Source organism: Nicrophorus vespilloides, unplaced genomic scaffold, assembly GCF_001412225.1.
Source record: "Nicrophorus vespilloides isolate i.1.1-1 unplaced genomic scaffold, Nicve_v1.0, whole genome shotgun sequence".
In the NCBI taxonomy this organism is placed as follows: Eukaryota; Metazoa; Arthropoda; class Insecta; order Coleoptera; family Silphidae; genus Nicrophorus; species Nicrophorus vespilloides.
In genome coordinates this window covers 5,142-32,753 of record NW_017096952.1, presented here as the reverse complement: position 1 = coordinate 32,753, position 27,612 = coordinate 5,142, and the positions used below count along the sequence as shown (strand labels likewise).

Below are 27,612 nucleotides of genomic sequence, written 5' to 3'. Positions count from 1 at the left end.
TTACATTAGTTAAATATAGCAAAGACTGTAAAGAAACAGTGCGTGCATATAAAAGCGATTTAAGACACACAAATGCCATAAACTGTAAATTCTATAGAAAGTATAAGCTACCAATAAATTGCAAATAAAAATCTCGTATTTCGTGGAATAACATTGCGAGTGATTTTATTGTGTTTCAACTGCATTGATTACTTAATACTAGTCTCCTTAAAGGTAAGTTTTCTTACTAAATTAGCTTAGAATGGTTATATAATACAACAATTTCAATGGTGAACAGTGCACACCAAGTCAGTAAGTTACTATGCTTTAAGACACGCAAATGCCAACAGTTATAATATTCGAAAATAATTCCTATAAGTAAACATAACTATTTGTCTATGATATTTTTCCTGATGAACGTTGCACGGAGATTCCGTACAAACATTAATACTACATACAACATCTTTTAGTATGATAACAAATGTTTCTATTGGAACTAATTTGTAACATGTAACAATGTATTCAAAGGCAACATAATAATTGTATGGATATAGATTAGAAAACTGTTGTTTCCATTTGGTTTGGTGGTTACGTCAAGCGCTAAAGGATCCAAACTTATGCTGGCTCGGAATGCAGATGTTGAATGTCTCCATTGATCGGTTCTATTTTGGAGTGATGTTAACCTAGAATAAAGCAAACTATAAATTCCTATTGCTATTACAAAATGTTCAACAAGCAAAGTATTTTAATCCTCACAAACTACAATTAATCATTAATTATAGAAATTACTGTTTAATATTATTAGTATATTAATTCTAGTTGTGTAGCTTAATCCTGGATATACTTTTATTTTTCTTTTATTTTAATATCAAATTATCATCTTCACGTGAAAAGTTCTTGTTTTCATATTAAATTATATTCTAGGAATATATTTGGATACTGATACTATTCTAACATATCTTCTTATAATTACGTATCCTCTAATCCTTAGTTATCTACTTTTCGTAACGTATCCTCGTATCCTAAATTATCATTTGATCGTAGCTTATATTTTTAATTATCATCTTATCATAACTTATCCTCGCACCCTAACTTATCATCTTGTCATGACTTATCTTAACTTATCATCTTATATTATAATCATAGCTTATCCTCGTATCCTGACTTATTCTCTTAGCCTGGCATATTTTGTTACAAAATGTGATAACTTTCAGTTCTGTTACAATACTCTTTTTGAACTTAATTATTATTTAATAGTCTCATATGATGATACATTTTTTGTAATAATTACAGCGTAAGTATAATATGTAAGTATTTAAACTTGTCTTTATATACTAATAAGTATTACATAATATTCAATTAGTCTTTATCCACATATTTCATAAGATTTCTTTTCTATAATGGCTATAGTTTTTCTTCCAGGTAATGAAACCTTTCACAAGTTTTCAAGCTTCAACAATCAACAACATTAGAATCTTCTACGAAGTTCAATACTATTTTTGATAGGATTTGCTTTAGTGGCTATAACTTCTGTTCCAGATAAATCAATTAAAATATTTGATATGTGTACATCTCCTACTGATAAAATCAAGAAATCCTATTTATTCCTTTCTGCCTGTACCTCAATCTTCTGGTAACAAAATCTTAAGTATCAATAATTTATAATCTTCTTACAAGTAATATGTAACATACAATATTACTTTATATCTTAGTATTTATGCGTATAACTATTATTGTTTCAATCATTTATTATTTGATAATCCAATGAGTCTTAGGGTATTACTCTTACACTGTGGATTATCCACCATCAATATAATTCCTCTTTTCATCTTAATACTTTATATCTCAGTTGCAATAAAATCGTAATGAGAATTGTAATTCAATACATTGTAATTTCTTAATCACTAAATCTTGATGATTGTCGGCTTGCAATAAGTATATTCTCCTCAAATCTCTTCCATCCATCATAATACTTAATTTCTTAGTATTTGTTTTTTACATTACTTTACAATGGTAGGAATTGGATAAATCTATGTTAATTCTTCATCTCCTATTATTCATATCTTAGGCTCTCTTATTTAATCATTCTAAAAGTCTCTTTATCCTTATTTCTATTGGTAACACAATATATGTGAGCTCAGAATATACATATTTTATATATATTTATCAATTCAAATTACTTTCAAAGTATCTAGGAACTCCTTTAGAGTTTATCCTATCCAGATTTCGTCCTTAATTTTCATGAATCCAATCCCCATCCACTTAGCAGATCCGCTTCCGTTGATTAAGATATCATCCTTATATAATGTATAGTCATTAGAGTTATGTTGCTTGCCTATACTAATTACGCTTGCTCGTTTTTAGCAATAAGATCCAAATACTTATTGTAACATAAAATACTTATTGTAAAATAAATTATGATACCAGTTACATAATTACAACACAATGAAATGCCCAAAAAACCGTTTTTTGTTGCGCTCACAAACAAGAGTGTCAAATTTAAGCGCCATCTACACTAAACTTAAGAACTAACTTAAAAGTTTATATATTATCTTTCTTAATTATAATAACAATATTTCTTGTTATAATATACTATATCTATAATATAATATAATTTTTTTAAATACAAATATGTGTATTAACAATAATTTAAACGATTATTGAATAAATATACTTTTTGCACCCTCATCAAGACGCCTATGACTTTGACCGTTAAAACAAAACATTTTGTTCCTTGATTGGGCGTTATTCTCGACCACACTCAGTCTCAGCGTCATTTCGGCGAAGGTGCTTCTTGTATTTAGATTTTTTACACATTTTTACAACGAAGATGGCGTCAAGGAGTAAAAGGCGTAAGCTGAAACAGAAACTGAGAAGACCCCGTAAAAGGACAGAAGATATCCCGATTTGGGTAAGATTCTATTCTCTGGTTAACGCATTTTCCTAACCGTAAAAATTTCAGCTTACCAATATGGCGACAGTTGCTTTGAGGGCAATTGTATTTCTACTTATTTTGTTTCATCAGATGATGCACAATTTCATCATTATGCTTATTGACATGCCTACGTACATCTGTTACAAGACATTTTTCTTGATTGTGGGCCCAGACAATTTCAATATCATCATATGTAGGCTGATACCTTTGACCAGTCAATCCGGATACATGAGCTCACTATTGGCAATCACCAGCTCGATGAAGAAAGATAATCCTAATATGATTAAGAAGTATTTAATCACAATGTTGAACTTTATTTTTCTGGTCGATTATTTTTATACGAAGACCGGATTATATATGATCCTACTTGTGTACGTCTCGTTGGCAAATGGGTGTCTCGCTAGTAATTTTAACGATATATTTCTCAGGATCGAAGCATTCCAATTGAATCAACAAATGTAAATTCAAAATCTCCTTATTCATTTATCTATTTGATATTACTATTGTATTCTTAAAATAGTTCTTTTGATGTACCTCTTATTTTTGTTCATATTTTTTTATATTTCTTTATTATGATCATTTCACTATGTTTTATAAATAAAACATTTATAATGCAACATTATTTTGTATTAAGTTTGTCACAACACATATTGGAGCCACATAAACAACACTATTTCCAACACCCTTACCTTCCTTGTGAGGTTGTTCGCACTTGTTATTGTACACTCATAAACCTTGAAAAATTAAGCAACTATAAAGCAAACAATATAATCACTTATCATATCAGACCAAATCTGCACTGTATGCAATTTATACCAGAAATACAATACTATAAGTTCGAGTACTGCATTGCTCTTAGTAGCCTCTAGCATCTCCAAGCTTCTGTTTTGATTACCAAGCAATGGTTTCACTTAGCATTGTATTCCAAATCCACACTCCACACTTATTGGCGATCTTTAGTTATTGTTGTTTTCAAGCATCTTCAAACTTCTATTTTATTGAGTGCTATAAATTAAACACTGTACTTCTGTATTCTTAGTTGTTGCTTTTAAGCATCTACAGTCTTCTGTTTTATAGAGTGCTGTAAATCAAGCAATAGTATCAGTTTGCATAGTATTAAAAATCCACACTTTATACTAATAATATAAGTTATTAGTTGATGTTGCCTTTAAGTATCTCCAAGCTACTGTTTTGTATATGCTATAAATCAAATAATAGAATCACTTAGCATTGTATTCCAGATCCACACCACATCCATTTTACACCATAAGTCATAGCACAATACACTTTATGTTCTATTGTGCACTGTAAATCAAACAATAGAATCACCATTTTATTGGAGTTGCCATAAAGATAATGGTTGTAAAATAACTCATTCCTACCTGCTCTGAAGCCTTGTTTGAAATTGTGTAGTAGTCCTTCCATATGAGGTAGAAAACCTTTGATTCTGGCTAGTTATGAAAGGTCCTTCAATCTTCGATTTATTTTACCTCCTTTGTCTTCAATGTTTTTGTTGATTAATTTAGGTTATTTGTTCTTAGTTCATTATACATATATTTTCAAACATGTATTTTAATTGATTTATAACTTGAATTATAGTACATTTCAAATTATGATAATTATTTCATACTAAATTAAGAAACATTTTTATTTATTTACTTCTTCTCAAGTAAATCTCCATTTAGCTTGCATTCTGCACAATTCTCTCGATATTTATTCATTCATTTCCCATCTATTTATATTTTTCCTATTTTAGAATTATTATTTTTAATTTTTTTTCACTAATTTTTAAGTTTTTAAGCTTCTAAATCTTCTTGAATATTCTTCAATTTTCAAATACCAATAATCTTCATCATTATAGCATGAATATAGTCAATCATATACTATAATCTTTCATTACTAGTTGATCATTATTGCATAATCCGTATTTATCCTTGCATAATCCATAAACTGTTTCCTTGATTCTTAATGATTCCTTATGCACCGAACAATTTTATTGTTACAGGGGAAGTAATATTTAACTCCCATTAATACTCTGCTTGCATCCCATTAAATTTCTTAGGATTCCTAAAAATCAATTTAAATAAAATTATTTCAATGATTACTCTTCATTTGTATCCAATCCCTCGATGAATTTAATTGTAGGATTCTTCCAATCCTTGTCCTAATTAAAATATCAGTTGATAAAAACAAAATTAATATTAATTTACACTATTTACACACACAAAACAAAATAAAAATGAACACTATTTATATTTTATAATTTGCAAATTCCTCTTGAAGTTCTTCAGTTTTCTTTCTTCATTCTTGATTCTTCATAAATTCCTCAATGATTCTTCATCCTGAGTCCAAATTTGTCCTTGCTTCTTCATTTCTTCATTAATAGTGTTACGTTGTTAAATTTCATTGATTCTCGCATTCTTCAATATGCGTACAAAATAAAAATATTGACTATGATTTGATTTGACTTATTGATTTAATTTATGGGCTTCATGCATGACACTCTTGTATATAAATAAAAATAGTTTAAATAAATTGAAAATTGATTTAAGTTTCGTGAAAATTTTAGGCATTTCATAAATCTTGAAAAATATTAAATTAAAATTATAAACTCACCAAAAAGCTTTTCCAAATCCGTCTTTAATCTGCACAGCGTTTGACTCCCTGGCTTGCACCAACGCAAACTAAAAAATGTTTTGATATTGATTAGTGAAATTGTATTGCTTATAGAGCTTTGAAACTCAAATTACCTTTAAACCAAAAATCTGGGTTAAAAAAAAATAATAACAATCCCAATTGCATCAACGTAAAAAAGATCGTTTTTGTGATGAAATAAATTAAAGTTGTGAAATGTGGAAACCTATGACATTTAAAGATGCATGGATACGCCAAGTGGATTACGTAATTTCGATTGAATTCTTAGCACAAAACGATGTCATCCACAGCACATAGTGCGCTTCATGTCTCTAAAAACAATAACAAAGAATTTAGTGTTACGTAAAGCGGAGGTTAGTTAACTTACCCCTCGATTGATGGAATTGTGTTTTCTATAAGCGCTTCGACGGATTTATTCATTTTCCTTCACCGAATTTAGAAATAATCGAGTACAACTAAAAGGCAAATTCTGAAAAGTACAAATGATACAAGCTTAATCCAATATTATTACTTACATTATATCCATGGTTGTTGTAACCTCGATAAGATGAAGGATGGTTTAGGCTCTTCGTGCACTGCCCAACAGAATATTCAGGTGAAAATGGCAACAAGTCCTGGGAACTGGAATATAATCAATAAACCGTCGGGGACGCATGCTTATAGCTTCACAGATACAGGGTGACCCAATTTCATTGGAGCTAGTTCTCCCAGTGATTTTGCAAATTAAATATTATAATAATACAACTATTGATTAACTGGAAGATTTATTGTATATAAGTTACAAAAGTTATTGTATAAAAGTTACATAACAAATGATATATCTTCCCCTAAACTTATGGTTCTAAAGCTATGTTTCTAAAACAACCATCCGGAATAGCCATAGCTATATTTTTCAATTGTTGCACCTCTTCAGTATAACTATTCAAGCGCTGAGTGTACATCTCAATGAGATCATCATTATCCTTCTTTTCCTTCTCAAATTTATCTAATATATTTTCAATTTTGTTTTGTTTAATCTGCTTTTCAATATAATCCAACCTCTTGCGCACAGGATCTAAATCTTCCACCTCAGGTAAATCCGAGATATTGCTCCAAATATCAACTATTTTTCTCGACATATCGTCGACTAGTCTTGCAGCTTCTTCTGTACTAATTTCAGAATATTCCACCTACAAAAAAAAGTAATTAATATAATTAATATATTATATATAATATCAATAAACTTACAGACGCTTTGATTTCAGTAATCAATTGATTATTAACTTTATCTCCGTGTATTTTCATAAACTTTTCTTTAACTTCCTCCAGTTGCTTATTCACCTCCAACGCTCTTTCATGCAAATGAGAAACTTCTATAAACAACGCCTCTAAATCAACGGAAACTTCTTGCATCTCTTTCATAACATCATCTGCGGATTTTATTGTATCTTTCGCTCCTCGTATAGCCTTGTCGGATTTGACTTTAATCTTATGGAATTTCGGTCCTATTTTTATTAACAAATCTTGCACATAACTTAGTAAATTTTCGATATAAGGCATTTTATTCAAAGAAGATTCGGCGATGGTTCTAGTATTAGTCAAATTCTTATTGAAATCTGAAAAACATAATATTAGGTATTGCTTTAACTAATCAATTTAGGTATAGATTTACCACTGATAGCATTGTACGTTTCTGTGGCTTTCGAAAAAACCTTTGCACATAGATCCACCGCATTAAATGTTTTAATTGCGTATTGTTCAATTTTAAAGATTAACTCATTTAAATCATTTGTATATTCAGTAGCTTTGAGTAATATTTTTTTAGAATCTGTTATTTGTTCAAAGTCGTTTATATTAATATCATCCAAGTTATTCATATTAATAAGTATCTCCTCGGAATCATCCAACATATGTTTAGCATCTTCAGTTATTCCTCTGAAATCTGCAACGGGAATCTCTTTATGCAACGTTTTTACTTCAGCTAGTAGCTGTAAGTTTAAGGATGTTATATCCTTCCATTCGTTTTGTGCTTCAATTGCTCCCTCGTTATATTTTTCAAACGTATTAAATTTATTAGCGATATCTCCATTTAAACTATGAAGTTCCTGTTGGAAACCTTTCTTCATATCTGTGCTAGACTTAGCTAGTTTATATGCCTCATCCGATTTAGTCTGAGCTTCCAATGCAGTATTGTAGATTTTGTCCGAAATAGTGGTGATATTTTTAATTAGTTCCCGATTCTGCTGCAACGTCTTCTTCAGCCTTTCGGATTGATCTCCAAAGTAATTTCGTAGTGACACCTTACCAATTTTTTCAAAACATACATTTATAGTTTCTTTCGTCCGCTTTACATTATTGTGTATGTCTACAAACGTGGTAGTTGCCAAACCATCTGAAACATTTATATTTGAAAATATTGAAAAAGAAAATGTTAATATTAATACTTTGATATTTAGCCATATTGATACTATCCTCTATTTTAATTAACAACATTGAAATGGTTTTTTGTTTCTCCACTAAAACAGCCATTTCTTCTTGTATATTATCATCATTGAGAGCATTAGCATTCTCTTTTAAGTGTATAGCTTCAATTTGTATCTGACGAAGATTTGCTTCAAATTGTTTGTCTCCAACCACCAAAGCACGTTCTTCGAGTTCATTCAGCATTTCAGTTAGTTCCTGCAATTTCTTTTTATTCTCCCAATAAGCTTCCTGTACCATATTGTAACATTGCGGACAATCTTTGCAACCTTCACTACGATCATACTTATTCTCCTTACACTGATCGCATCTTCTACCTTCCACATTTTCAAGACAAGGACACTGCCCGCTGGAATCGCATTGCAAGCTGATCGAGCCTAAATCGTCGCATTCACAATCCTGGCAACCTCTTGAAGAAAATTTATATTTATTTTCCTGGCATCGATCACATCTTAAGCTAAAAAAAATCACGAATTAAAAGGCTTTAAATAGATATTTTTCCTAATACCCAGTCACTCCTGGTTGACAATGACAACGTCCTGAATGTAAATCACAGGTATGATCTATTGATCCAACCGTATTACAATTACATGGTTTACATCCTTCGTCTTCAATCAAATCGTAGTAACCTTCCTCGCATTTATCGCAGTTTCTTCCATACACGTTTGGTTGGCACTTGCACATACCAGAAATCTGATCACACATCAAACTGCCATCATCAATTTTTACAGTGCCTTCAGATGAACACTCGCATTCTTTACAGTCACCTTTTGGAAGAGATAAAGCATCTCCGTAATAACCTAAAATGTATACTTAAAACATGTTAATTGATATTTCTTGCTAATTACCTGGTAAACATTCCTCGCAATATGCACCTCCGGTATTGTAGATACATTTCAGGCATTTCCCAGTTTTAGTATCGCAGTTTCCAACAGCATCGTTATCAATGTTTAAATTACAGTCACACTTTTGGCATAATTCTGTTGGTGGCTCTCCGAAGTAACCATCCAAACATACGTCGCATCTCCGACCGCCGTACCCTTTCGGACATTCTATACATTTTATATCATCATCATCCACTATACAGGCACCACCATATGGACAACCGCAGGATGAACAATCATTTTCTGTGCCCATCACGGCATTACCATAGAAACCTCTAGCACATTTTTCACAATTGGTGCCTACCGTATTGTGATTACAATAACAATTCCCAGATATAGGATCACAGTTATCCGCGTGTTCATGACAGTCACACTTCTTACATGGTAATAGAGGACTACCTAAACGTGAAGAATGTGTGAAGCCTGGTGCACAAGACTCGCAGAACTGTCCAACGTAGCCTAGATAGAATAACACGAAAATCAACTAGCTTTAGCTTTGTTTATTCGTACTGACCTGATACGCAATCGCAATGCTCTATCCAAGAGGCTTTTTCGCCAGCAATACCAGACAAAGCCGTCTCTAATTTAAAGTCCTCCAAATATCCGGTACCGCTACCAGAATATGAAGCTTTTATTTTAATAGCCGTCAAATTGCTTAGAATTGATATGAATTGTTTAGCAGACAGCTTCGGTGTCCAGTCGAGACTAGAATCTTCCATCAAACGAAATTTATAATTTTGACTCTAAAATAATCATAATAAATTAAATAATAAAACAATAACTAATTGATAGTATTTACTTTAGTGGTGGGAAGTTTGTTTTGTTGCGAAAATATTTTAGTGGCAACGGAAGATCCATCGCCGCCTTCCAACACCAAATCACTCGATGTACTCCTTACATTATCGCTAATTCGAAGAGTGAAATACAAATGTTGACCATACGAAGCACGTTGATCTCCAGTAAAACGATCCGATGATACAAAATATACATCATCACCTTTAGAAGATGCACTAATACTCCTATTTTTACTGTCATACTTCAAACTAACCGTTTCACCGTACGAATTGATTGCCTTCCATCGCTCATTACTCTTGGTAAACTGAGCTTCATACTGATATTTGGAGTAACTGTTGGAGGAATGGCAGCTGGAGGAATGTCCGTAACAGAAGCACGCAGTGCAACCGAATATGTTATCACTTTCCAGATTGAAGAATCCTAGTTTACATTCGGAACAACGCATCCCTTCTACGTTTTGCTTACATTTACATACACCTGTTTCAGGATCACATCTAGGTATGTTATCCAGTGAACCGTATACGTTGCAATTGCAGCTTTCGCATCCGCGATTCCCAAAGTTGTAATGATTCTCCTTGCACTTGTCACATTTCTGACCAGCTACACCGGCTTTACAGCTACAATAACCATTAGTATTGCATTGAGACGAATAAGATCCAATTGGATCACAATTGCAACTTCTACATTCACCCGTCTCCAATTGATAATAATCTACTTTGCAATAATCGCAGTTGGGACCACTACGATTTCCTGAGCACTCCATGCAATGACCGCCATGTCCTGTTTGTCGGTATAACTCCTCGTCGAAAAAGCAGGAATTGGAATAACCATTGCAATTGCAAGCTAATATAAGATTAATTATAACATTAATTCAACTTTCAATATTTTTCAAATCAGAACTGTCTGTGTTATTTTACATTGAAAATAGAAATTGGAATGAAATATACCTTTGCATTCATTAACATGCATGTCTGTGGCTCTTTTCCAAGGTACATCATTGTAGTATGGAAGACATTTCTCACAATCATCGCCATAAGTGTTATGCTTGCAATCGCATACCAATTTATCAGAATTTCTTCTGATTGGAATACATTTTGAAGCATGACCATTGCATTTACAATGAGCTCCAATCTCCACGGATATGATAGAATAATAGTATCTTCTTAGCACCCATATATCTTTAAATCGCTCATCCTGAAAGGTATTTAAACGATCCAGAGAAATGCGTATATCAGTAGCAGTTATCCAATCCTGAGAACAACATAATCAGTGTTTGTTAAAGTTAACTATTAATTTCTCACTTGTAATTCTGGTGAAGTATTAATGTCTGTATTAGAAGGTCTATATTTCTGAGCTGAAAATATTACACGTTCTCCACTCAGAGGAGATATATCAGAATATGAAGAAGTGCAAAGCGCCCTTGCTTCCTGTACTCCTTTCTTTACCGCAGTCGAATCCTGAACACCGTACGTCTCCTGGCAAGTAGCGCTGTAACATTTCGAAGATAAAATCATGAAAAACATAAAATCCTTAATAAGCTCTAACCTGAAATATTGATAAGGAACCCAAGGACACGACTCGCATACTTTCTTGTAAATAGCGAAGCTTTCAGGTCTCGGTGATTTAAACCATAAGGACACGTATATAATATCATAGGCTTTGTCTGCAAACAAACAACAAATATATAAACATTCATCTTTATAACCATAACATTATAACTTACTAAAGTTCAATGTTAAATGTATTTGATTTGGATATTGAACATCATGCTCCATGGTCTGGGATTGCCAATAAGTATTACTTTGACCATCGGTTAAATATTTTGAGGAATGGTCTCTCTCGTTGCAAATATCGCATGTTTCATTTTTCAACATGCAGAAAATGCTACCGTTACAAGTATTTGTTGCTTGGATCAATTTACCGTGTGCGATTTGTTCAAATTTCTACAAACTGATTGTTATATTTAATATTATTAGTACTATTACTTACAGGTATTAAATGTCTAACATTCTCCAAACGTTGAAACCCTTTTGCAGGAACCAAGAAAATTAACAAAAATACGATACGCATTTTACTGATTTGAAGTCGCATACCGTACAAGTATAAATGCTTCGTTCTTTCAAAGTCTAAACCGGTGAAGTTAAAAAACTTAAGTCAGCAAATGCTCCATTTACGGTCCGGAATATAATGTAAATAAATACGTTGGATCAGCGTCTGCACTAAATACAATGTTAAACTGCTGAATTAGGACCTTTTTCCTTGCTCTCTTTTTTACATTGTATAAGTTTATTAGAGGCCATATCATGTACATTTATATTTATATTATTCAAAACATTACAAACGATTTTTTTTTTCAATATTACATAATAAAACTGTTTTATAAAAAAATACGCGAAGCTGTGAAAAATTAAAAAACAAACAATAGACTGATGTCTCTTTTAACCTGAATTTCATCCTGCAGCATCAGAGCTTACTTAAGCCTATAAATTAAGCTTGAAAGATACTAATAGTAATATTGCAAAATAGATAATAATTCTATATGGTTAACAGAATCTTCTCATTACGCAATTCTATTTGTAAATTTCTCTTTAACTAACAGTAATATGATAATTATATGTATATAATTGAATTAAAAAATTAATAAATAATGTATGTTATTAGATATATATAATATAAATTTGACTAATTAAATTACTTAAATTTCGTCATTCAAACATTTAATTATGTAATGCATAAAGTTGTTATTCTTATTCTTCTTCCTCCAGTATTGAGTCTCCTTCTGGAAACCCCTTCACATTTAGCTGGGTCCTGTCGACCGGTTTGCCAGTCACGGGTCTATATCGCAAGCCCGACAACCGAAAGACAGTCTATTGAAAGCCCGAGTGTATTGAAATCCCGACTGTATTGAAATCCCGACTATCATAATCCCGACAATCAAAATCCCGACTGTATCGAAATCCCGAATATATCAAAATCCCGACTACAATCCCGACAATCGAAATCCCGACAGTGTCTTTTATTATTATAATTTCTACAATAACATTTTTAAATTATTGTACTATATTTTAATAGGTACGACGGATACTGAAAATTAATTGTTGTTATTTATTCTTAAAAACAATAAATAATATTAATTATTATTGTATTTAACATAATATTNAATACTAATATATTTTTTTAANCTTAAANNACAACANTTAATAATTCTAATTNTTGATTATTGAAGGCATAATATTAAATACAATTTCATTTCATTTAGTTTATGTTACTAACAATAAATAACAACAATTAATAATCTTAAGTTTTAGATTGTCGGAATTTCGATATAGTCGGGATTTTGATTGTTGGGATTATGGTAGTCGGGATTTTGTGATCACAAACAACACTAAGATGTTATTATTGTAGAAATTTATAATAATAAAAGACACTGTCGGGATTTCGATATAGTCGGGATTATGGTAGTCGGGATTTTGATATAGTCGGGATTTTGATTGTCGGGATTATGGTAGTCGGGATTTCGACTATAGTCGGGATTTCGAACAGTCGGGATTTCGATACAGCTCGGGATTTCGAACGTCGGGATTTCAATATTGTTTNGATTATGGTAGTCGGGATTTTGACATAGTCGGGATTTCAAGCGTCGGGAATTTTAATACAGTCGGGATTTCGAACGTCGGGATTTCGATTGTCGGGATTATGGTAGTCGGAATTTCGATACAATATCGGNTTTATGGTAGTCGGGATTTTGACATAGTCGGGATTTCAAGCGTCGGGATTTTAATACAGTCGGGATTTCGAACGTCGGGATTTCGATAGTCGGGATTTTGGTAGTCGGGATTTTCATATAGTCGGGATTTCGAAGCGTCGGGATTTGATACATCGGGATTTCGAACGTCGGGATTTCGATAGCGGGATTTCGACATAGTCGGGATTTCATATAGTCGGGATTTTGATAGTCGGGATTTTGATATAGTCGGGATTTCGAATAAACGTCGGGATTTCGATACACTCGGGATTTCGAACGTCGTGATTTCGATAGACGGGATTTCGGTTGTCGGGCTTGCGATTGCCACCTTAGAGCGGAAAAAAATGCATGAACCTCGGACATTCTTATTGAAAATTCAATAAAATCAACACGCAACGAATAGCTCATCAAATTTTTGCTACGCGTTCACAGATGTCGCATGCTTATATAACTTAGTAAATATTGTTTTCAATGGTTTGGGAACATTGTATAATCAATAATTTGTTTTGATTTCGCACCTACACAAATCTGTGTCTATTTCAATCTGTCACCATATAAAGTAGTTTGGAATTATCAAATTGCAAACGTTTATATAAAAGAAGGAAAACATAGATTTTTAGGAAGTTTCTTTTCCAACTGGTAAACGTCCACAGTGACCTTGATTATTATACTAACATTAATTGCAGCATCTGCATTTTAACTAAAACAATAATATATTCATTATTTCTTTGATTAAATGTTTTACTCTCTGGTATTTAATATAAACCTTTTTCTCTATAATGGCCAATCTTTTTTTTTAATAAATTTAATTATCTTAATTCGTTTGTATATATATATTTTAGAATGCGTCATTATTTAATATTATATTATAATTTGAGTTTCGAAATTAATGAGTAAATAATAATTTACTTGGAATAATTAATTTTCACCGAATGATTAAATGTAATTTCCGTTCTTGGAAATACAGTATTCCGTGAACATGATATGTTATTGATTCGAATAATAAAACAACAACGTCTTGTCGGTGTAGGGTTTCGAAAATTATTTGGTTTCGGTATTAGATTTCTTGCAGTTACCTCCAGAAAAGCTACCTTTTTCTGTTCATTTACTGTACGAAGAGATCACTAAGACAGTGGTATGCACGAAGAGATCACCGAGGCTACCGCCTTAACGTCGGGTACCCCAAAGCCAAGATATGCCTTTGAATCAAGCTTCACCAAGCTTAGAAAACGTCGGGTGAGGCAATTTCAGTGTTGCATTTGCTCCATTTTCTTGTAAGTGAAAATACGAAAATAATACCTACAATTGCACATAATTATATATTTTTAGAAGTATTATTGTTACGGTTATTGTCGCTTCCGTTGCATGGGGAATAAATGATTACCGCCCGGAAGAGGATACTACAAATGAAACATTAGTTCTCTTACAAGAAAATTGGCCTTTACCGGATGATTCAACTGAGTATCAATTAGCTTTGAAAGCTGGAAAGAAGGCTTTGAAGGAACGGAAGGATATCGAAGAGAATGCTGCAGAGTTGGAACCCGATTCCGCTAGTTATAGGCACCATATGGTTGTGGCTACTACACCAATGGCTAGGAAATTATCCATGGTTGGATTTGCAGAAGTCCAAGCTGCCAGATATCTGAATGATCGCAACCTAAGCAAGATTTGCCACAAGACCAATTCCATTTGGTTCTCGGATTATTGCGATATTCCGAAACCTGAATGCAATCCTTACAAGAAATATAGAAGTTACAATGGCAGCTGTAACAATTTAAGTCAAGGCTACGGAGTCGCCTACAGTCCGTTCAGGAGAATTTTGCCTCCTGATTACGCAGATGGTGAGGATTATTTATAGATTTAACAGCGTTTCAGTTTCAACATTTTCAGGTGTGAACGCTCCGAGGATGGCGAAAAGTGGAAAAGATCTGCCTTCGGCGAGAACGGTGAGCTTGATCGTCCATCGGCCTATCTATAACGCCGATCCTAAATTTACAGTTATGCTAGCTGTTTTCGGCCAATTCCTAGACCATGATATTACGGCTACAGCCGTAAGCCAGGGAAAGAACGGTAAATCTGTGTCTTGTTGCCCAGTTAAAGATCGAAGACATCCAGAATGTTTTCCAGTCATTTTGGAGAATTCCAAATGTATGGAATTTGTAAGATCCGCACCTGGACCAACATGCTGTATGGGTCCAAGGGAGCAGATGAATCAAGCCTCTGCTTATATCGATGGTTCTGTTATTTATGGTTCTGATGAAAGTGTTGCTAATGAGTTGAGGACTTTCCAGGGTGGAGAATTGAGGATGTTGGTTGTTGACAATAGGACGCTGCTGCCAATTTCGCGCAATTTGAGTGATGGTTGTAATAGGGAAGAGGAGAATAATAAAGGGCGTTATTGCTTCCTGAGCGGAGACGCAAGGGCTAACGAAAATTTACATTTAACGAGTATGCATCTACTTTGGGCAAGGCAGCATAATTTAGTTGCTGGGAGATTGAGAGAAGTGAATCCTCATTGGGATGATGAGAGAGTTTTTCAGGAGACGCGGAAGATTATTGGGGCTTTACTTCAGCATATCGCTTATAATGAATTTCTTGCAATCATTTTGGGAGATTTCATGGGGAAATTCGATTTGGAACCTATGAAGGATGGTTACTATTTCGGGTACAACGCAAGCCTCGACGCTGGTATTTCCAACGTGTTTGCAGCTTCCGCCTTCCGATTCGCCCACACCCTCATACCCACGCTGGTCAAGATGATCGACGGGGGAAGCAAGGCCGAGTTCGTGGAGCTGCACAGGATGCTGTTCAATCCCTTCGAGTTATATAAGAGGGAGGGTTTCGATAAGGGATTAAGGGGTGCGATCAACGACAGCGTGCAGGCGGTCGATCCGTACTTCACGGCCGAGGTGAGTGCTTTGGGCAAAATCTACTGTCACTGTTTTGTATTCTCCTTCGTCTCTCTTCTTGTACTTCTTCGTTGTTTTTTTTTTATTCTCTTGTTGTTTTGAGTCGATACTTCCATTTTTAGCTGAAGGAGCATATGTTCGTGAGAGACGGTAGGAAAGGCTCGTGCGGGCTTGACCTGGTGTCACTGAATATCCAACGAGGTCGTGACCATGGTTTGGCTGGGTATACCAGCTGGCGTACGCGGTGTGCCTTGCGACGGCCCCACAGCTTCCATCATCTGAAGGGGGACATCGACGATGACTCACTCGGCCACATTCAATTCATTTATAGGTGAGACATGATCGCAAAGCATTTATCAATTTCGCACCTTGGAATGGTCCAAAATAAAAATTTAAAAAAAAAACACAACAGCATGATCAGCCTGGGGCATATTTCGGAAAAAAAAAACAATTATCTAAAAATTCATCTTTACTACATTCTCCCATTACTACTATAATTATTATTATTATACCCGCGAAAATGCATCGTTCTTGTTTTCCGTTGCCTCGCTCCAACTTATATATTTTCCACGGCCTGTGTGACCATCCGTGTGTGCGTGTGCGTTTGTACGTACATCTGAATGGCTCCGTGTATGTATGTGTGTCGCTAAAACGAAACTATTTATAAAAAGCCGCGGCCGCCGTCACGACCTATTTCTAATTGGTCCGAATATAAGTTTGTAAATACAGAAAATCAAATTAGTTCCATTTCACTTTCGCATCATAAAATTTTATTACATACAATAAATACCATACCAAAAGCAATTGCTATCATGCAAAGAGTTGTTCATGTGGAGCGTATAGGTGGAGCGCCACTACCTATTTCCTAATTACTCCAACATTTGGATAACAGTTTTTTTGCGGAGGCTGCAACTTGCTATTTCGTTGATAATGCATGGGCGTTCAAAATATTTAAAATATTCAAAATAGAATAACAAAAAAAGAAAACAACAACGTATCCATTAAATGATGCAAATCTATAACAATAGATTTTAAATACATTTGAACTACTCCAATAAAGTGTTTATATTAGTGGATACAAGAATAATAACATATTAGCATATAAAACCTCTTGTATTAGTGAGTGTTTATAAATGGCTGAAGTAGTTTGTTTTGAGAAAGGATAATTTACCTGTATGAAGTAGAGATAAATATGATAATTTTACCTAAAATTCTAATTCACAAAATCTAATTAAATTCAAATTTATTTGATATTTGCAATTCGAATATTAATCGTAAAGTTGTATTTAGAATCATAAATCATGTGAATAGCTCTAAAAGATTATTAGAAAACAAATAGCATATGGATATTAATGTCAGAATGTATTTGAATGGATTATAAAGACTTATCCATATTACTATAATGTTTTATTGCGTTTTCCGTCGGTAAACATCGTAACTAATTTTCACAATTTGAAGATCGTTAAATTGCAAATTTTCCAGAAAGAATGCTCGTACTCCAATTACCAACGTTTCAATGGTTGGCATTGCCAATAATCCGCTCAATAAATAAATATTTACGCTGCGAACAGTCATAGCCATATGCTTAATAGAAATTTATCGGTTGTATCCATAAATACGTGTAACTCAAGGTTAACGAAATTGTACCCAATTTATTCGTTATGCCTACGAGTCATACTTTTTTTTTACTAGATACAGACTGATTCAATTCTAGATTTATTTGTTTCTTATAGTAAATTCCCAGACTCGATAATTTTCTATTTGTGTCTATTATGGTAAATGTTAAAATAAACAGTATTTAAATAGTCGCATATTAAAATTTACATAATTATTATGTATTAAATTTAACAGATGTTAAGTAAATCTGAAATCTTAATTGGAAGTATACATTAAAATTACTAAATCATTTCTAGTTCAAAATGACCGAAAAAAATAATAAATTATAATTGCAATTATGTTTACTTTTTTCACTAATTGAAAATATTATGAAGCAATGGAAAGTTTTCCATTATATTATATTGTTATTAACAAATCTTAACTTTAGAAGAAGAAAAACACATTTTCAATAGCAATATTATAAGAAACAATTAAATTATTATTTTAAATGTCCAAAACCTTTTTCCTGCAATTTTAGAAAAATATCAATTTAAATTGAAAGTGTTTGTATTATGAATATTGAAAATGTTCATAAAATTCTAATGTTACTTGAAAATATTGTGTCTGGATTTTGGTATAAATAAAAAACATAGATAAATTGCAAATATGTTTTTGTAAGAAACATAAATAGTTTTTAGATGCTCTTTACTTATTTTGACTGTTGAAAATATTGTGTCTGAGTTTAAAAAAATATAAAAATCAATACAAAATGTAAATTGCAAATTTTTATGAATATTTTCGGATGTTGAGAAACATTAGAATCGTTGTATCTTTTGATAATTGTATTGTTACAGTGACGTTGACGACATTGATCTTTATACTGGATCGTTGAGCGAGAGGCCGTTAGAGAATAGTTTCCTGGGTCCGACGGTGACGTGCCTCCTGTTGGATCAGTTCGTGAGGTTGAAACGAGGTGATCGCTTCTGGTATGAGAATCCTTCGGTATTCACGCCTATGCAACTACAACAGATCCGAAAGGCATCACTGGCTAGGATCATATGCGACAACTCCGACAACGTAAGATCGGTACAACCGGAGGTGATGAAAAGAGGAACCGGAAGTAACAAGGCTGTGGACTGTGGATACATCGATCAGCCGGACTTCAATCATTGGAAGGAAGAGCTGAAGAAGGTACCGGTAGGACCTCGACCTGTCGAGCCTAGACGCTCTCCCGATGAACCTTCTGCCGTTGCCAAAGTATGAATGAGTTCGCGTTCTTAAAAATAGTCTAGAGAGTAAATAAGCTTAAGGTAAATGGGAGCATTTTAGGCGAGAAATAATACACGTTCCGCTTGTAAGGAACGCTTGAGAAAAATCCAAAACCCATGTTATTTACACGGCACAATTGTTTTCATTGCCTTGTGGCTCCACCGATATATAAATGCAATTTACGTAATAACTACATCACTTTTAATGGTAATATCGAAACGTGCAAACAACAATAACTTTAAGTGGAACAATTATACAATAATTTAGAAAATGTATTTAATTGTAGGAGTAAATTACACGCATTAGCTGTTATTAAACGATGAAAATAATGAAAAAGAAATAATATATATTTAGAATAGAACATTTTGATATTCCACGTACGACCGACATTCGGATTGTACTGGGTTTTTCTTTTAATTGCCGTCCAACAATTTCCAATCCACGACAATTGGCTTACATTCAATCAAACTCAATTGCGTTTGTCCTTGATCGATTGGTTCTATTTATCTGCACGGCGACGTTTCCTATTTTTAAATAATTCGCCAAAAACAACAACATGGGACAAAATATGGGCAACAAATTGTTCGGAATCGGCGCATTCAGATCGACACGAACAAAACTCATTTAACACATGGAAGACCATCGATCGGTCTGTGCCAGATGTGTACTTTACTGGTGATGATCCGTCGTTCCGATGGGTGTTGACCTTCAAATATTACCCTCAACATACTGCACATGTTCAATTTAATCACTGACAAACGCATAGCAGAGTCAAACATTTGCTATATTAAAAAAAATAACTTGCGACACTGCTGAAAAATGTTGTTATAAATTCGATTCGAAATTCTGTGATCTTTATTATCCTTGTATCGTTTCTCTCTTTATTTTGAAATGTAGCCTCTGCGTACGAAGCCATATAAAGTATATGAGCAAATAGTTTTAGTAAATATCTCAATTCTTGCAACGCGAAAAAATAAACTGGCTAGACTGCTTAACCCATTGGGAATCGGTATTCTAATTATAGGAGACTGATGTAGACAAAAATTCCAACTATTGCAATTTGTTTGGGACTTTCGTATATGAATAGACTCAAATCTAACATTTTTTGGAAAACTACATTTTATACATGTTTAATAACAAACATTACATTGAGTGTAATACTGGTGTATTTAGCTTAGATTAAGATTATTTAGCCTTAATTGTAAAAAGTTTGCTAAATAAATAAATTTCAAAGTCATATATTCAGTTGAGAAACATTCAACATTCATTAATTACTTTTCACTATTTTAGGATCATCATATTCAGATTGCAATTTATTTAAGATCCTTAAATAGCTAGAAAACAAAATATTTTCTTTGTATACATAACAACAAATAAACATAAATTTCAAATTTTATTGCATTTTTATATATTTTTTTAATATTGGAATTAGGAATAAGAATAGGCAAATTTTCTTTAAAATAATTTTATTAAATACATTTATCTTAAAACTGACATAAGTTAAGTTAATAATTAATTAATATTACTTAATTTATACACACATAATATTTATAAATAATGAGAATTTTTATTTTTCCAAAAGATTCAACACATTGCTATGATTATTATTATTTTTATTTTTAAAAAGTGACTTAAACGAAAGGTAAACTATAATAAGAAATGTGAATTATTTTTTTATTGGAGGTTTGTTTCAAGAAATGTAATGTTGTTTTAGAAGAAACAAAAAAGTAAGTACACTTATTTTCTTCCTGCAAGTTTGCTAATCGTAAAGTTAAAAATAAGCATGCTTTGAAGGTATGATATAATAAGCAAAGCACGAATTCAACCGGAAGTCGTGGAATTAATTTGCTGGATGAAATGCAGCCAAGTGTAAACTAATAGTTATAGCTGCCGCTGGAATGAGTTTAAGGTGGACTTCGAAATGAAACGCAAACAAAAATAGCGTGGCAATTTATTCTAATTCCTATGCAAACAGGTAACAATGAGAGGCATGTGCCGTGCCGTAAAAGTGCACAGGTAGTTTCGATGGTTGTGCATGGGGACCGGGAGTTTCGGACATAACGATTAACCAAAATTATAATATACATGGGCGTGATATAAGGTTCGTGCGACAGTTTCCAGGTGGGTTTCAGATCGAAATGATTTTGAGGACCATTGATAATGCGGGAAGGGAGCGAGATGGATGGAATGGTTGGACAATGAAAAATATCCAATGAAAAGGAGAAGAAATGAGAAGAAGAAAGAGCATTGCATTGTCTTTCCAACGCTTTACAGTTTGTTGGTTTTCGCGTTCGAGCGTTGGCGGACGACTTGAACGTATGACGTCAGCTCACTACTCCTGGCGCTCTATTTTAGGAGCGAACATATCGAGGCTCTGGCATTGAAGATCTCTCTGTATGCTCTCTATGACGCCTGATATATGTCATTATCATTGGATCCGATGTTAAGAGTCGGCAGGAGATGCGAAATAATGGCGTCGATCGAAGTCGTGCAAAATCCTGGCGAATTCCACAACGCGCACGTAACGTGCCGTTACCGCAACGACACGTTACGGACGCCGCAATTGGGAAATTTTTCGACGGTGTGATGTGCGCTATATATACATATTATATCTTTAAACATTTCGTCCTTTATACCTACTCCTCCTCCACCTCCGTCGATCGCCACGTCCTTTATTTTTATTTTTTGTTCACTTCATCTTTCGCTCCTTCTCTCTTCCTCTCACCGCAGCCGCCTATGTTTCGCTTTCTTTCATACTTATTTATATACGTATTCTTTTTAATCGAGACTAGCATTGACCTTGCATCACTGGTTTAACAACAACACATCCAACGAATTACCGCTAATTTGGTCGGTACGGCAATTGTTCCATTTGGGGAACAAACGCAACACATGAAACAACAACGTCCCACTAACGTAGTAAATAAAAATTTTATTTATAATATCTTACATAACTATATTTAATATCCAAAAAAATATATTTTATTTATATATTATTCAACTGCTTTCACATGTATCTATAGATATACACATACGAATATATATATTTATAGATTTTTAATATTTTTTTTACCTATAACATACTTAAATCAAAATGTATATAAGCCACCAAAGAATCGAGAACGAAATAAATATTGCGTGCATATTCATCAAGTTAAAGGGACACCACTGAAGAAGATCATCCAGCAGATCCAACTAAATTTTACTTGTGGTGCCGACTTCCTCGGAATAACAAATATGCAGCATCGATTTTATTTATTAATAAATTTATATTTTTTTTTTGCACGGCGGGCTCGAAAATAATCATTAATCTATTACTAAAGCTAATATATACAAATAAAATATTAATTTCATAACAAAGATTAAACCTTAACTAATAGTTCAAAAACCGCCTATGATAGACATATACACGCAACCTCTCCTCTTTTCCGTTATATATATTTACATTAATATAAGCTGAATTCTGTATTACAATATATATATATATGTTTTTCTCTCCATTTTCTTTTGAATGCTGCTCAACGTTATATTTAAAAAAAAAACTGTTATTTTTTTCATCCGTAAAAATACAAAACACTCACGCATGTTTCTCTGTACTAAAACGTACATACTTTCACTCTTGCTTTAAATATGTAATTATCTTGATGCATGTTGTTGGTGTATGTGTTTAGTTGGGAAGTGTGTCATATAAGATGTCCTTTGCAGATGTTGACAAGCGCTCAGGGAACTTGATGTCGAAGTTGACAATAAGATCACCCTTGTGGGAGGGCTCTTTGGGTATTGGCAAACCAAATCCTGTGAAGCGTTTCACCATATTAGGCTTGATGATTTCATTGGTGAAATCTATAGGAACTTTCGTGCCCACCATTGTTGGTATCTCAATAGTACAACCACACAAAGCCTACAAAAAAAAAAACAGAATCAATTAATCATATGTTCATGATCTTGGCAACAAACCCAAACTGTGCTTAGCTTAATCAATATATACAGTTGGTTTATAATTGCAAGAGATATTTGCATGAAATGCTTGTACACATACCTGCTTCAAAGTCACTTTGGCTGTGTATCTAATGTCACTGCCCTCCCTCTTGAAATGTGGATGCGGTTTATCCCTAATAATGAAGACAATGTCTGCAGGGATTTTGTTCCTGCACTGATCACCTTCCCTCTGGAATGTGATTTTGGTGCCTGCCTTCCAGCCTGGTTTCACATTTATTGTGAGCAGCTTATCCTCTTTCCGTGTTGTGTTGTCTGGTTGGAGCACCTTCCTGCTAATCCTCATCTTCTTTGTACAGCCATTCGTGATGTCTTCCAGATTCACATACAGGTCATGCTCGATTGGAGGATCTTGCAGCTTATCCTTATTCCTATTTGGGTTGCTGTGGAAGTTGAAGGAATGACTTCTGAATGCACCACTGCCTCTTGCTGGTCCTCCAATGTTCAAGCCAAAAGGATCCGTATCCATATCATCATCATCACCAAATCCAAACATCCTACTGTTACTGAAGAATGTATCAAAGGGGGTGGTGTTACCAAAGAACTGGGCGAATGTCGCCCTAGGATCACCATGGAAGGTGTATCTGAAGTTGTTCGGTCCCATTCCAGTGCCACCAGGGATTCCTCCCTTGAGCCCTTCCTCTCCATGAGCATCATAAATATCCCTCTTTTTCTTGTCAGAGAGGACCTCGTAGGCCTCCGCGACTTCCTTGAATTTCTCTTCTGCACCAGCTGTTTTATTTTTGTCTGGATGAAATTTTAAAGCCAATTTGCGGTACGCCTTCTTGATCTCCTCATCGGTGGCGCTCTTGGTTAGGCCCAATACTTTATAGTAGTCTTTCCCCATTTTCGCAGAGCTGCTCCGGATTTACGTGTGTCTATCTGTCTCCAAACTCACTCGCAATTCTGATACAAAACACTTTTCGCTCGATGCCCACCCGATCACTTCTTTATGGTCGCACAATCAACAACGAAATAAGCGGATCACAACCGCGTAGACCATTTATATGTTGACAGTTATTCTAGAATCTGAAATGGAATATACTAGAAACTCCTACACCATTAGCGCCGCACCAAAGGAACACTAGTCGCACCAATATTTTTGTTGCGCCCTGTCGGAATACCGATGTATCTATGCACAGTCGGAAACTTATACCAGCCTACGTCGAACGTCGAAATCGCACCAAATCCGCAACCGATCACTGCAAAAATGGCCCAAAATGTGAATAAGTAAAACGCCCGGCCGGACGTCACTGGAAAATTTCCGTTCCGCAATGACCTGCGCCAAAATTCAAAATACCAACAGAATTATATCTGCCTTCCTCAATATTCCTGAACCTACCAGACAATTTCTGCTAATTACATAAAGCCAAATGTTTACAGAATTGCAACCTGAAAGCGTTATTATCACTCTAGGTTATCACGTGAAAACGCCCATACGGTTACGTATGCAACCGGAAGTGCACGCACGTTATACAATCATATACCATTGGCGGTCATTTCAAAATAATTTTGTATTATATTGCTCATTTCCATTGCGTTTTGCAAATATGCTTCCAGCGAATACTAATACCTATTTATGATATCATGTTAACATAATTAAAGAGATGACCGCTCCAATGACGCACCGCTTGGAGGCATTCCATGCATTGGAAACAAAAGAAATCATAATTGCACTTTAAAACAGACTTCAATAATCGTGCAAATCGCTTACTTCCGTTGTGCTCTGATTAAACTTTAAATATCATAGATTTTCATTTCATAATTAAAAAGTTGCTGGAAATATTGCAATATTATCTGAAGAAAATCCAATAATTTCAATTAAATCATTATATCAAACCAAATTCATATCTTTTACTATAATTATTGATTCTCATTTAGGATTTACTTTAAAATACTTATAGACGAAATGCAAATAATAATTAACTTATGTTAATAATTATAATGGGACATCAATTGGCAGAATTATTTCTGCTTTATTTGATTTTTATTAAGTTAAAAAAAGCAATAGTATTTAGCATTCAAATCCAAGTAAAGGTAATCTCAATTTTCCGTTATACGTGATATCAGAACTACGAGGACGCAAATGATGAAATAATATTTATTCTTTATTGTATTTCTATGATGCATGTGACATATGGTTTAAACCAGTGACTATCAAATTGTTGGTCACGACCCCCACGTGGGGGGGTTGTTTGCCAAAAGTTTCGTTGGAAAAGTGAGGTATTCAGATTTAAATTGTGTGGTCGATGATGTCATTACCTCGCCAAATTGAATTGAGAATGAAATTAAAATGCTTAATTTTGATAACTTATAGTAGATGTACTGACCATTTGAAATGTTGTAGTTTCTCTTTAATTTGCGTATTTGATGGTTTACTTAGCACGAGTAGTAATCGATTAATTTAAAAAACGTGAAGGTATTGCAGCAAATTGAAAAAAATAGTTAAATAAATGGTTCTATTCTGAAATATTAGAAAATTTTAATTTACAGTTTTAAAGTATAATTCTTTCGTTTTCATTTGCTATAAAATACGTTAGTTTTGGTCTAATACCAAACTTTGATAATTAATTGTGACGAAGCTATACTATTTGTATTTATACTCATTTTAATCTCTCTATATTCAAGATCAATATTAATGCCCAAAATTCTTCTGAGAATTGGTGTATACGAAAATAAAGGCCATTTTCGAAAACTTTATTTTCCCAACTCATTTATGAAATACCAAAGTTTATTGATCAATTATGAAGACACCGTGTATATTCAAGTATATAACATCCATTTATATAATTTTTCTGGGAGCTCATGTTTACGAAAATACAGGCTATTTTCGAAGACGCTATTTTCCTAACTCATTTGTAAAATACCAAAGTTTGTTAATTAATTATGAGGACACAATTGCAGCTACAAATTAACATTATATCATTTTTCTGGGAGCTCAAGCAGAGACATCCTTCGGAATATTCAGGAAATAGTCTGCAACCAAACATACATTTAAACTTTGATGAACAAGTAGGAAAACAACGTTTTAGATAATGGCCTGTATTTTCGGAAATATGAGCTCCCAGAGGAATGTTATACATGGATATTGATCCTGAATATACACAAATTAAAATGTTAATTTCTAGTTGCAATTGTGTTTTCATAATTGATTAACAAACTTTGGTATTTCACAAATGAGTTGGGCAAATAACGTCTTCGAAAATGGCCTATATTTTCGTATACACCAACTCTCAGAAGAATTTTGGATATTAATATTAATCTTAAATATACAGAGATTAAAATGAGTATATATCCAGGCTTGTAGCTATCATAGCTTCGTCACAATTAATTATCAAACTTTGGAATTAGAAAACGTTGTTTTCGAAAATGGCCTATATTTTCGTAAGCACTTGCTTCTAGAAGAATGTTGATCTAATATAAACAGAGATTAAAATAAATCATAATAAAGATTGATAGTTATATAAAATACTTTTAGTCTCTTTCTGGGAATTTGATGAAAATTCACATTTTAGTTAAGCCAGTATATTCAATGCACCCAGCATTCATAAATGTTTTCCAGTCTCTAAGGATCATGTAGGAAATAACAATAGTATCATGGGTGCTACAGGGTTCACAGTTGTTATCCATCTTCTTAATGAAGTAACATTTTTGGTAACTTTCAACAGTTAAGGTTTCCACTATTTGCAAATGAAAACTGCTAGTAAATAATGCTTTCCACTTTCTGGGGAACTTAAAGTCATCAACTATACATTAGAGGCATGTTGTTATCAGCTCCACCTAAAATAATAACAATTGTACCAATGTTTGTTCACTACTTATATTATGACTATTAACAATTAATGCACATTCTTACATGAAGACACTGTTTTATGTAAAAGATTTTAAGAATTGTCCCTACTTAGCTGCAGTATGTTTTCTGAAGACAAAGAACTTTAGTGATCGATGGTTGTTGACATGTTCCACTAGTACTTGCCTGAAGTGAAATGTTAAGTTCAAAGAAAGGTTTCCAATACAAGGAAATAGATGCAGGAAGCAATGGAGCATGTTGTTCATTAAGTTTAAATTCAGAAAAATGTAGAATAATCAGGAAATTCAATAAATACCTTTAAATATGACTTGCGAAAATAGCTATCAGTGTTACAACTATAAGAATAACAGTTCGCTCACTCACTCACGCAAACGTGAAATTCAAAAATTCAAATTTCAACCAATCAGGAACGACCGATGCTAGGAGCTCAGATACCTCGTACTCCTAGTCTCCTGGTGCAAATCCCAATTTACTGGCATTTTCGATAATCATTTTCGGGGGAACTACTTACGTTTTGATTCGCGAAAACCGCCAATTCGTTAAATCTTAATAACTTTCTTATTAATTGACCAAAACTA

The 27,612-nt window shown here is 33.5% G+C and overlaps 4 protein-coding genes and 1 long non-coding RNA gene across 5 annotated transcripts; 2 read left to right on the top strand and 3 right to left on the bottom strand.

Annotated features, from left to right (window-relative positions):
• Window positions 1-45: 45 nt before the first annotated feature.
• Window positions 46-6,185, bottom strand: LOC108558577. The gene is made up of 5 exons (XR_001890909.1): window positions 6,085-6,185; window positions 5,937-6,038; window positions 5,665-5,880; window positions 5,531-5,598; window positions 46-662 (listed from the first exon to the last, which is right to left on the bottom strand). It is a non-coding gene; the product is annotated as an uncharacterized LOC108558577 (long non-coding RNA).
• On the top strand, window positions 2,663-3,510 carry LOC108558576. The gene is made up of 2 exons (XM_017915537.1): window positions 2,663-2,890; window positions 2,942-3,510. Exons 1-2 carry the CDS (start codon window positions 2,810-2,812, stop codon window positions 3,374-3,376), a joined length of 516 nt encoding a protein of 171 aa, XP_017771026.1. The 5' UTR covers window positions 2,663-2,809; the 3' UTR covers window positions 3,377-3,510.
• A 131-nt stretch (window positions 6,186-6,316) lies between the features above and the next one.
• LOC108558570 (laminin subunit gamma-1-like) lies at window positions 6,317-11,778 on the bottom strand. Its single transcript, XM_017915534.1, has 13 exons — window positions 11,698-11,778; window positions 11,432-11,651; window positions 11,254-11,371; window positions 11,010-11,196; window positions 10,656-10,959; window positions 9,713-10,551; window positions 9,428-9,656; window positions 8,878-9,372; window positions 8,538-8,829; window positions 7,993-8,486; window positions 7,221-7,940; window positions 6,797-7,164; window positions 6,317-6,738 (listed from the first exon to the last, which is right to left on the bottom strand). The coding sequence occupies exons 1-13, from the start codon at window positions 11,776-11,778 to the stop codon at window positions 6,403-6,405; spliced, it is 4,683 nt and encodes a 1,560-aa protein (XP_017771023.1). The 3' UTR covers window positions 6,317-6,402.
• Window positions 11,779-14,432: 2,654 nt separating this feature from the next.
• Window positions 14,433-19,588, top strand: LOC108558574 (peroxidasin homolog). The gene is made up of 5 exons (XM_017915536.1): window positions 14,433-14,727; window positions 14,783-15,294; window positions 15,344-16,362; window positions 16,485-16,693; window positions 18,813-19,588. Exons 1-5 carry the CDS (start codon window positions 14,591-14,593, stop codon window positions 19,219-19,221), a joined length of 2,286 nt encoding a protein of 761 aa, XP_017771025.1. The 5' UTR covers window positions 14,433-14,590; the 3' UTR covers window positions 19,222-19,588.
• A 2,716-nt stretch (window positions 19,589-22,304) lies between these two features.
• LOC108558573 (dnaJ protein homolog 1) lies at window positions 22,305-24,645 on the bottom strand. Its single transcript, XM_017915535.1, has 3 exons — window positions 24,566-24,645; window positions 23,267-24,502; window positions 22,305-23,128 (listed from the first exon to the last, which is right to left on the bottom strand). Exons 2-3 carry the CDS (start codon window positions 24,068-24,070, stop codon window positions 22,895-22,897), a joined length of 1,038 nt encoding a protein of 345 aa, XP_017771024.1. The 5' UTR covers window positions 24,071-24,502; window positions 24,566-24,645; the 3' UTR covers window positions 22,305-22,894.
• Between the last annotated feature and the right edge of the window lie 2,967 nt (window positions 24,646-27,612).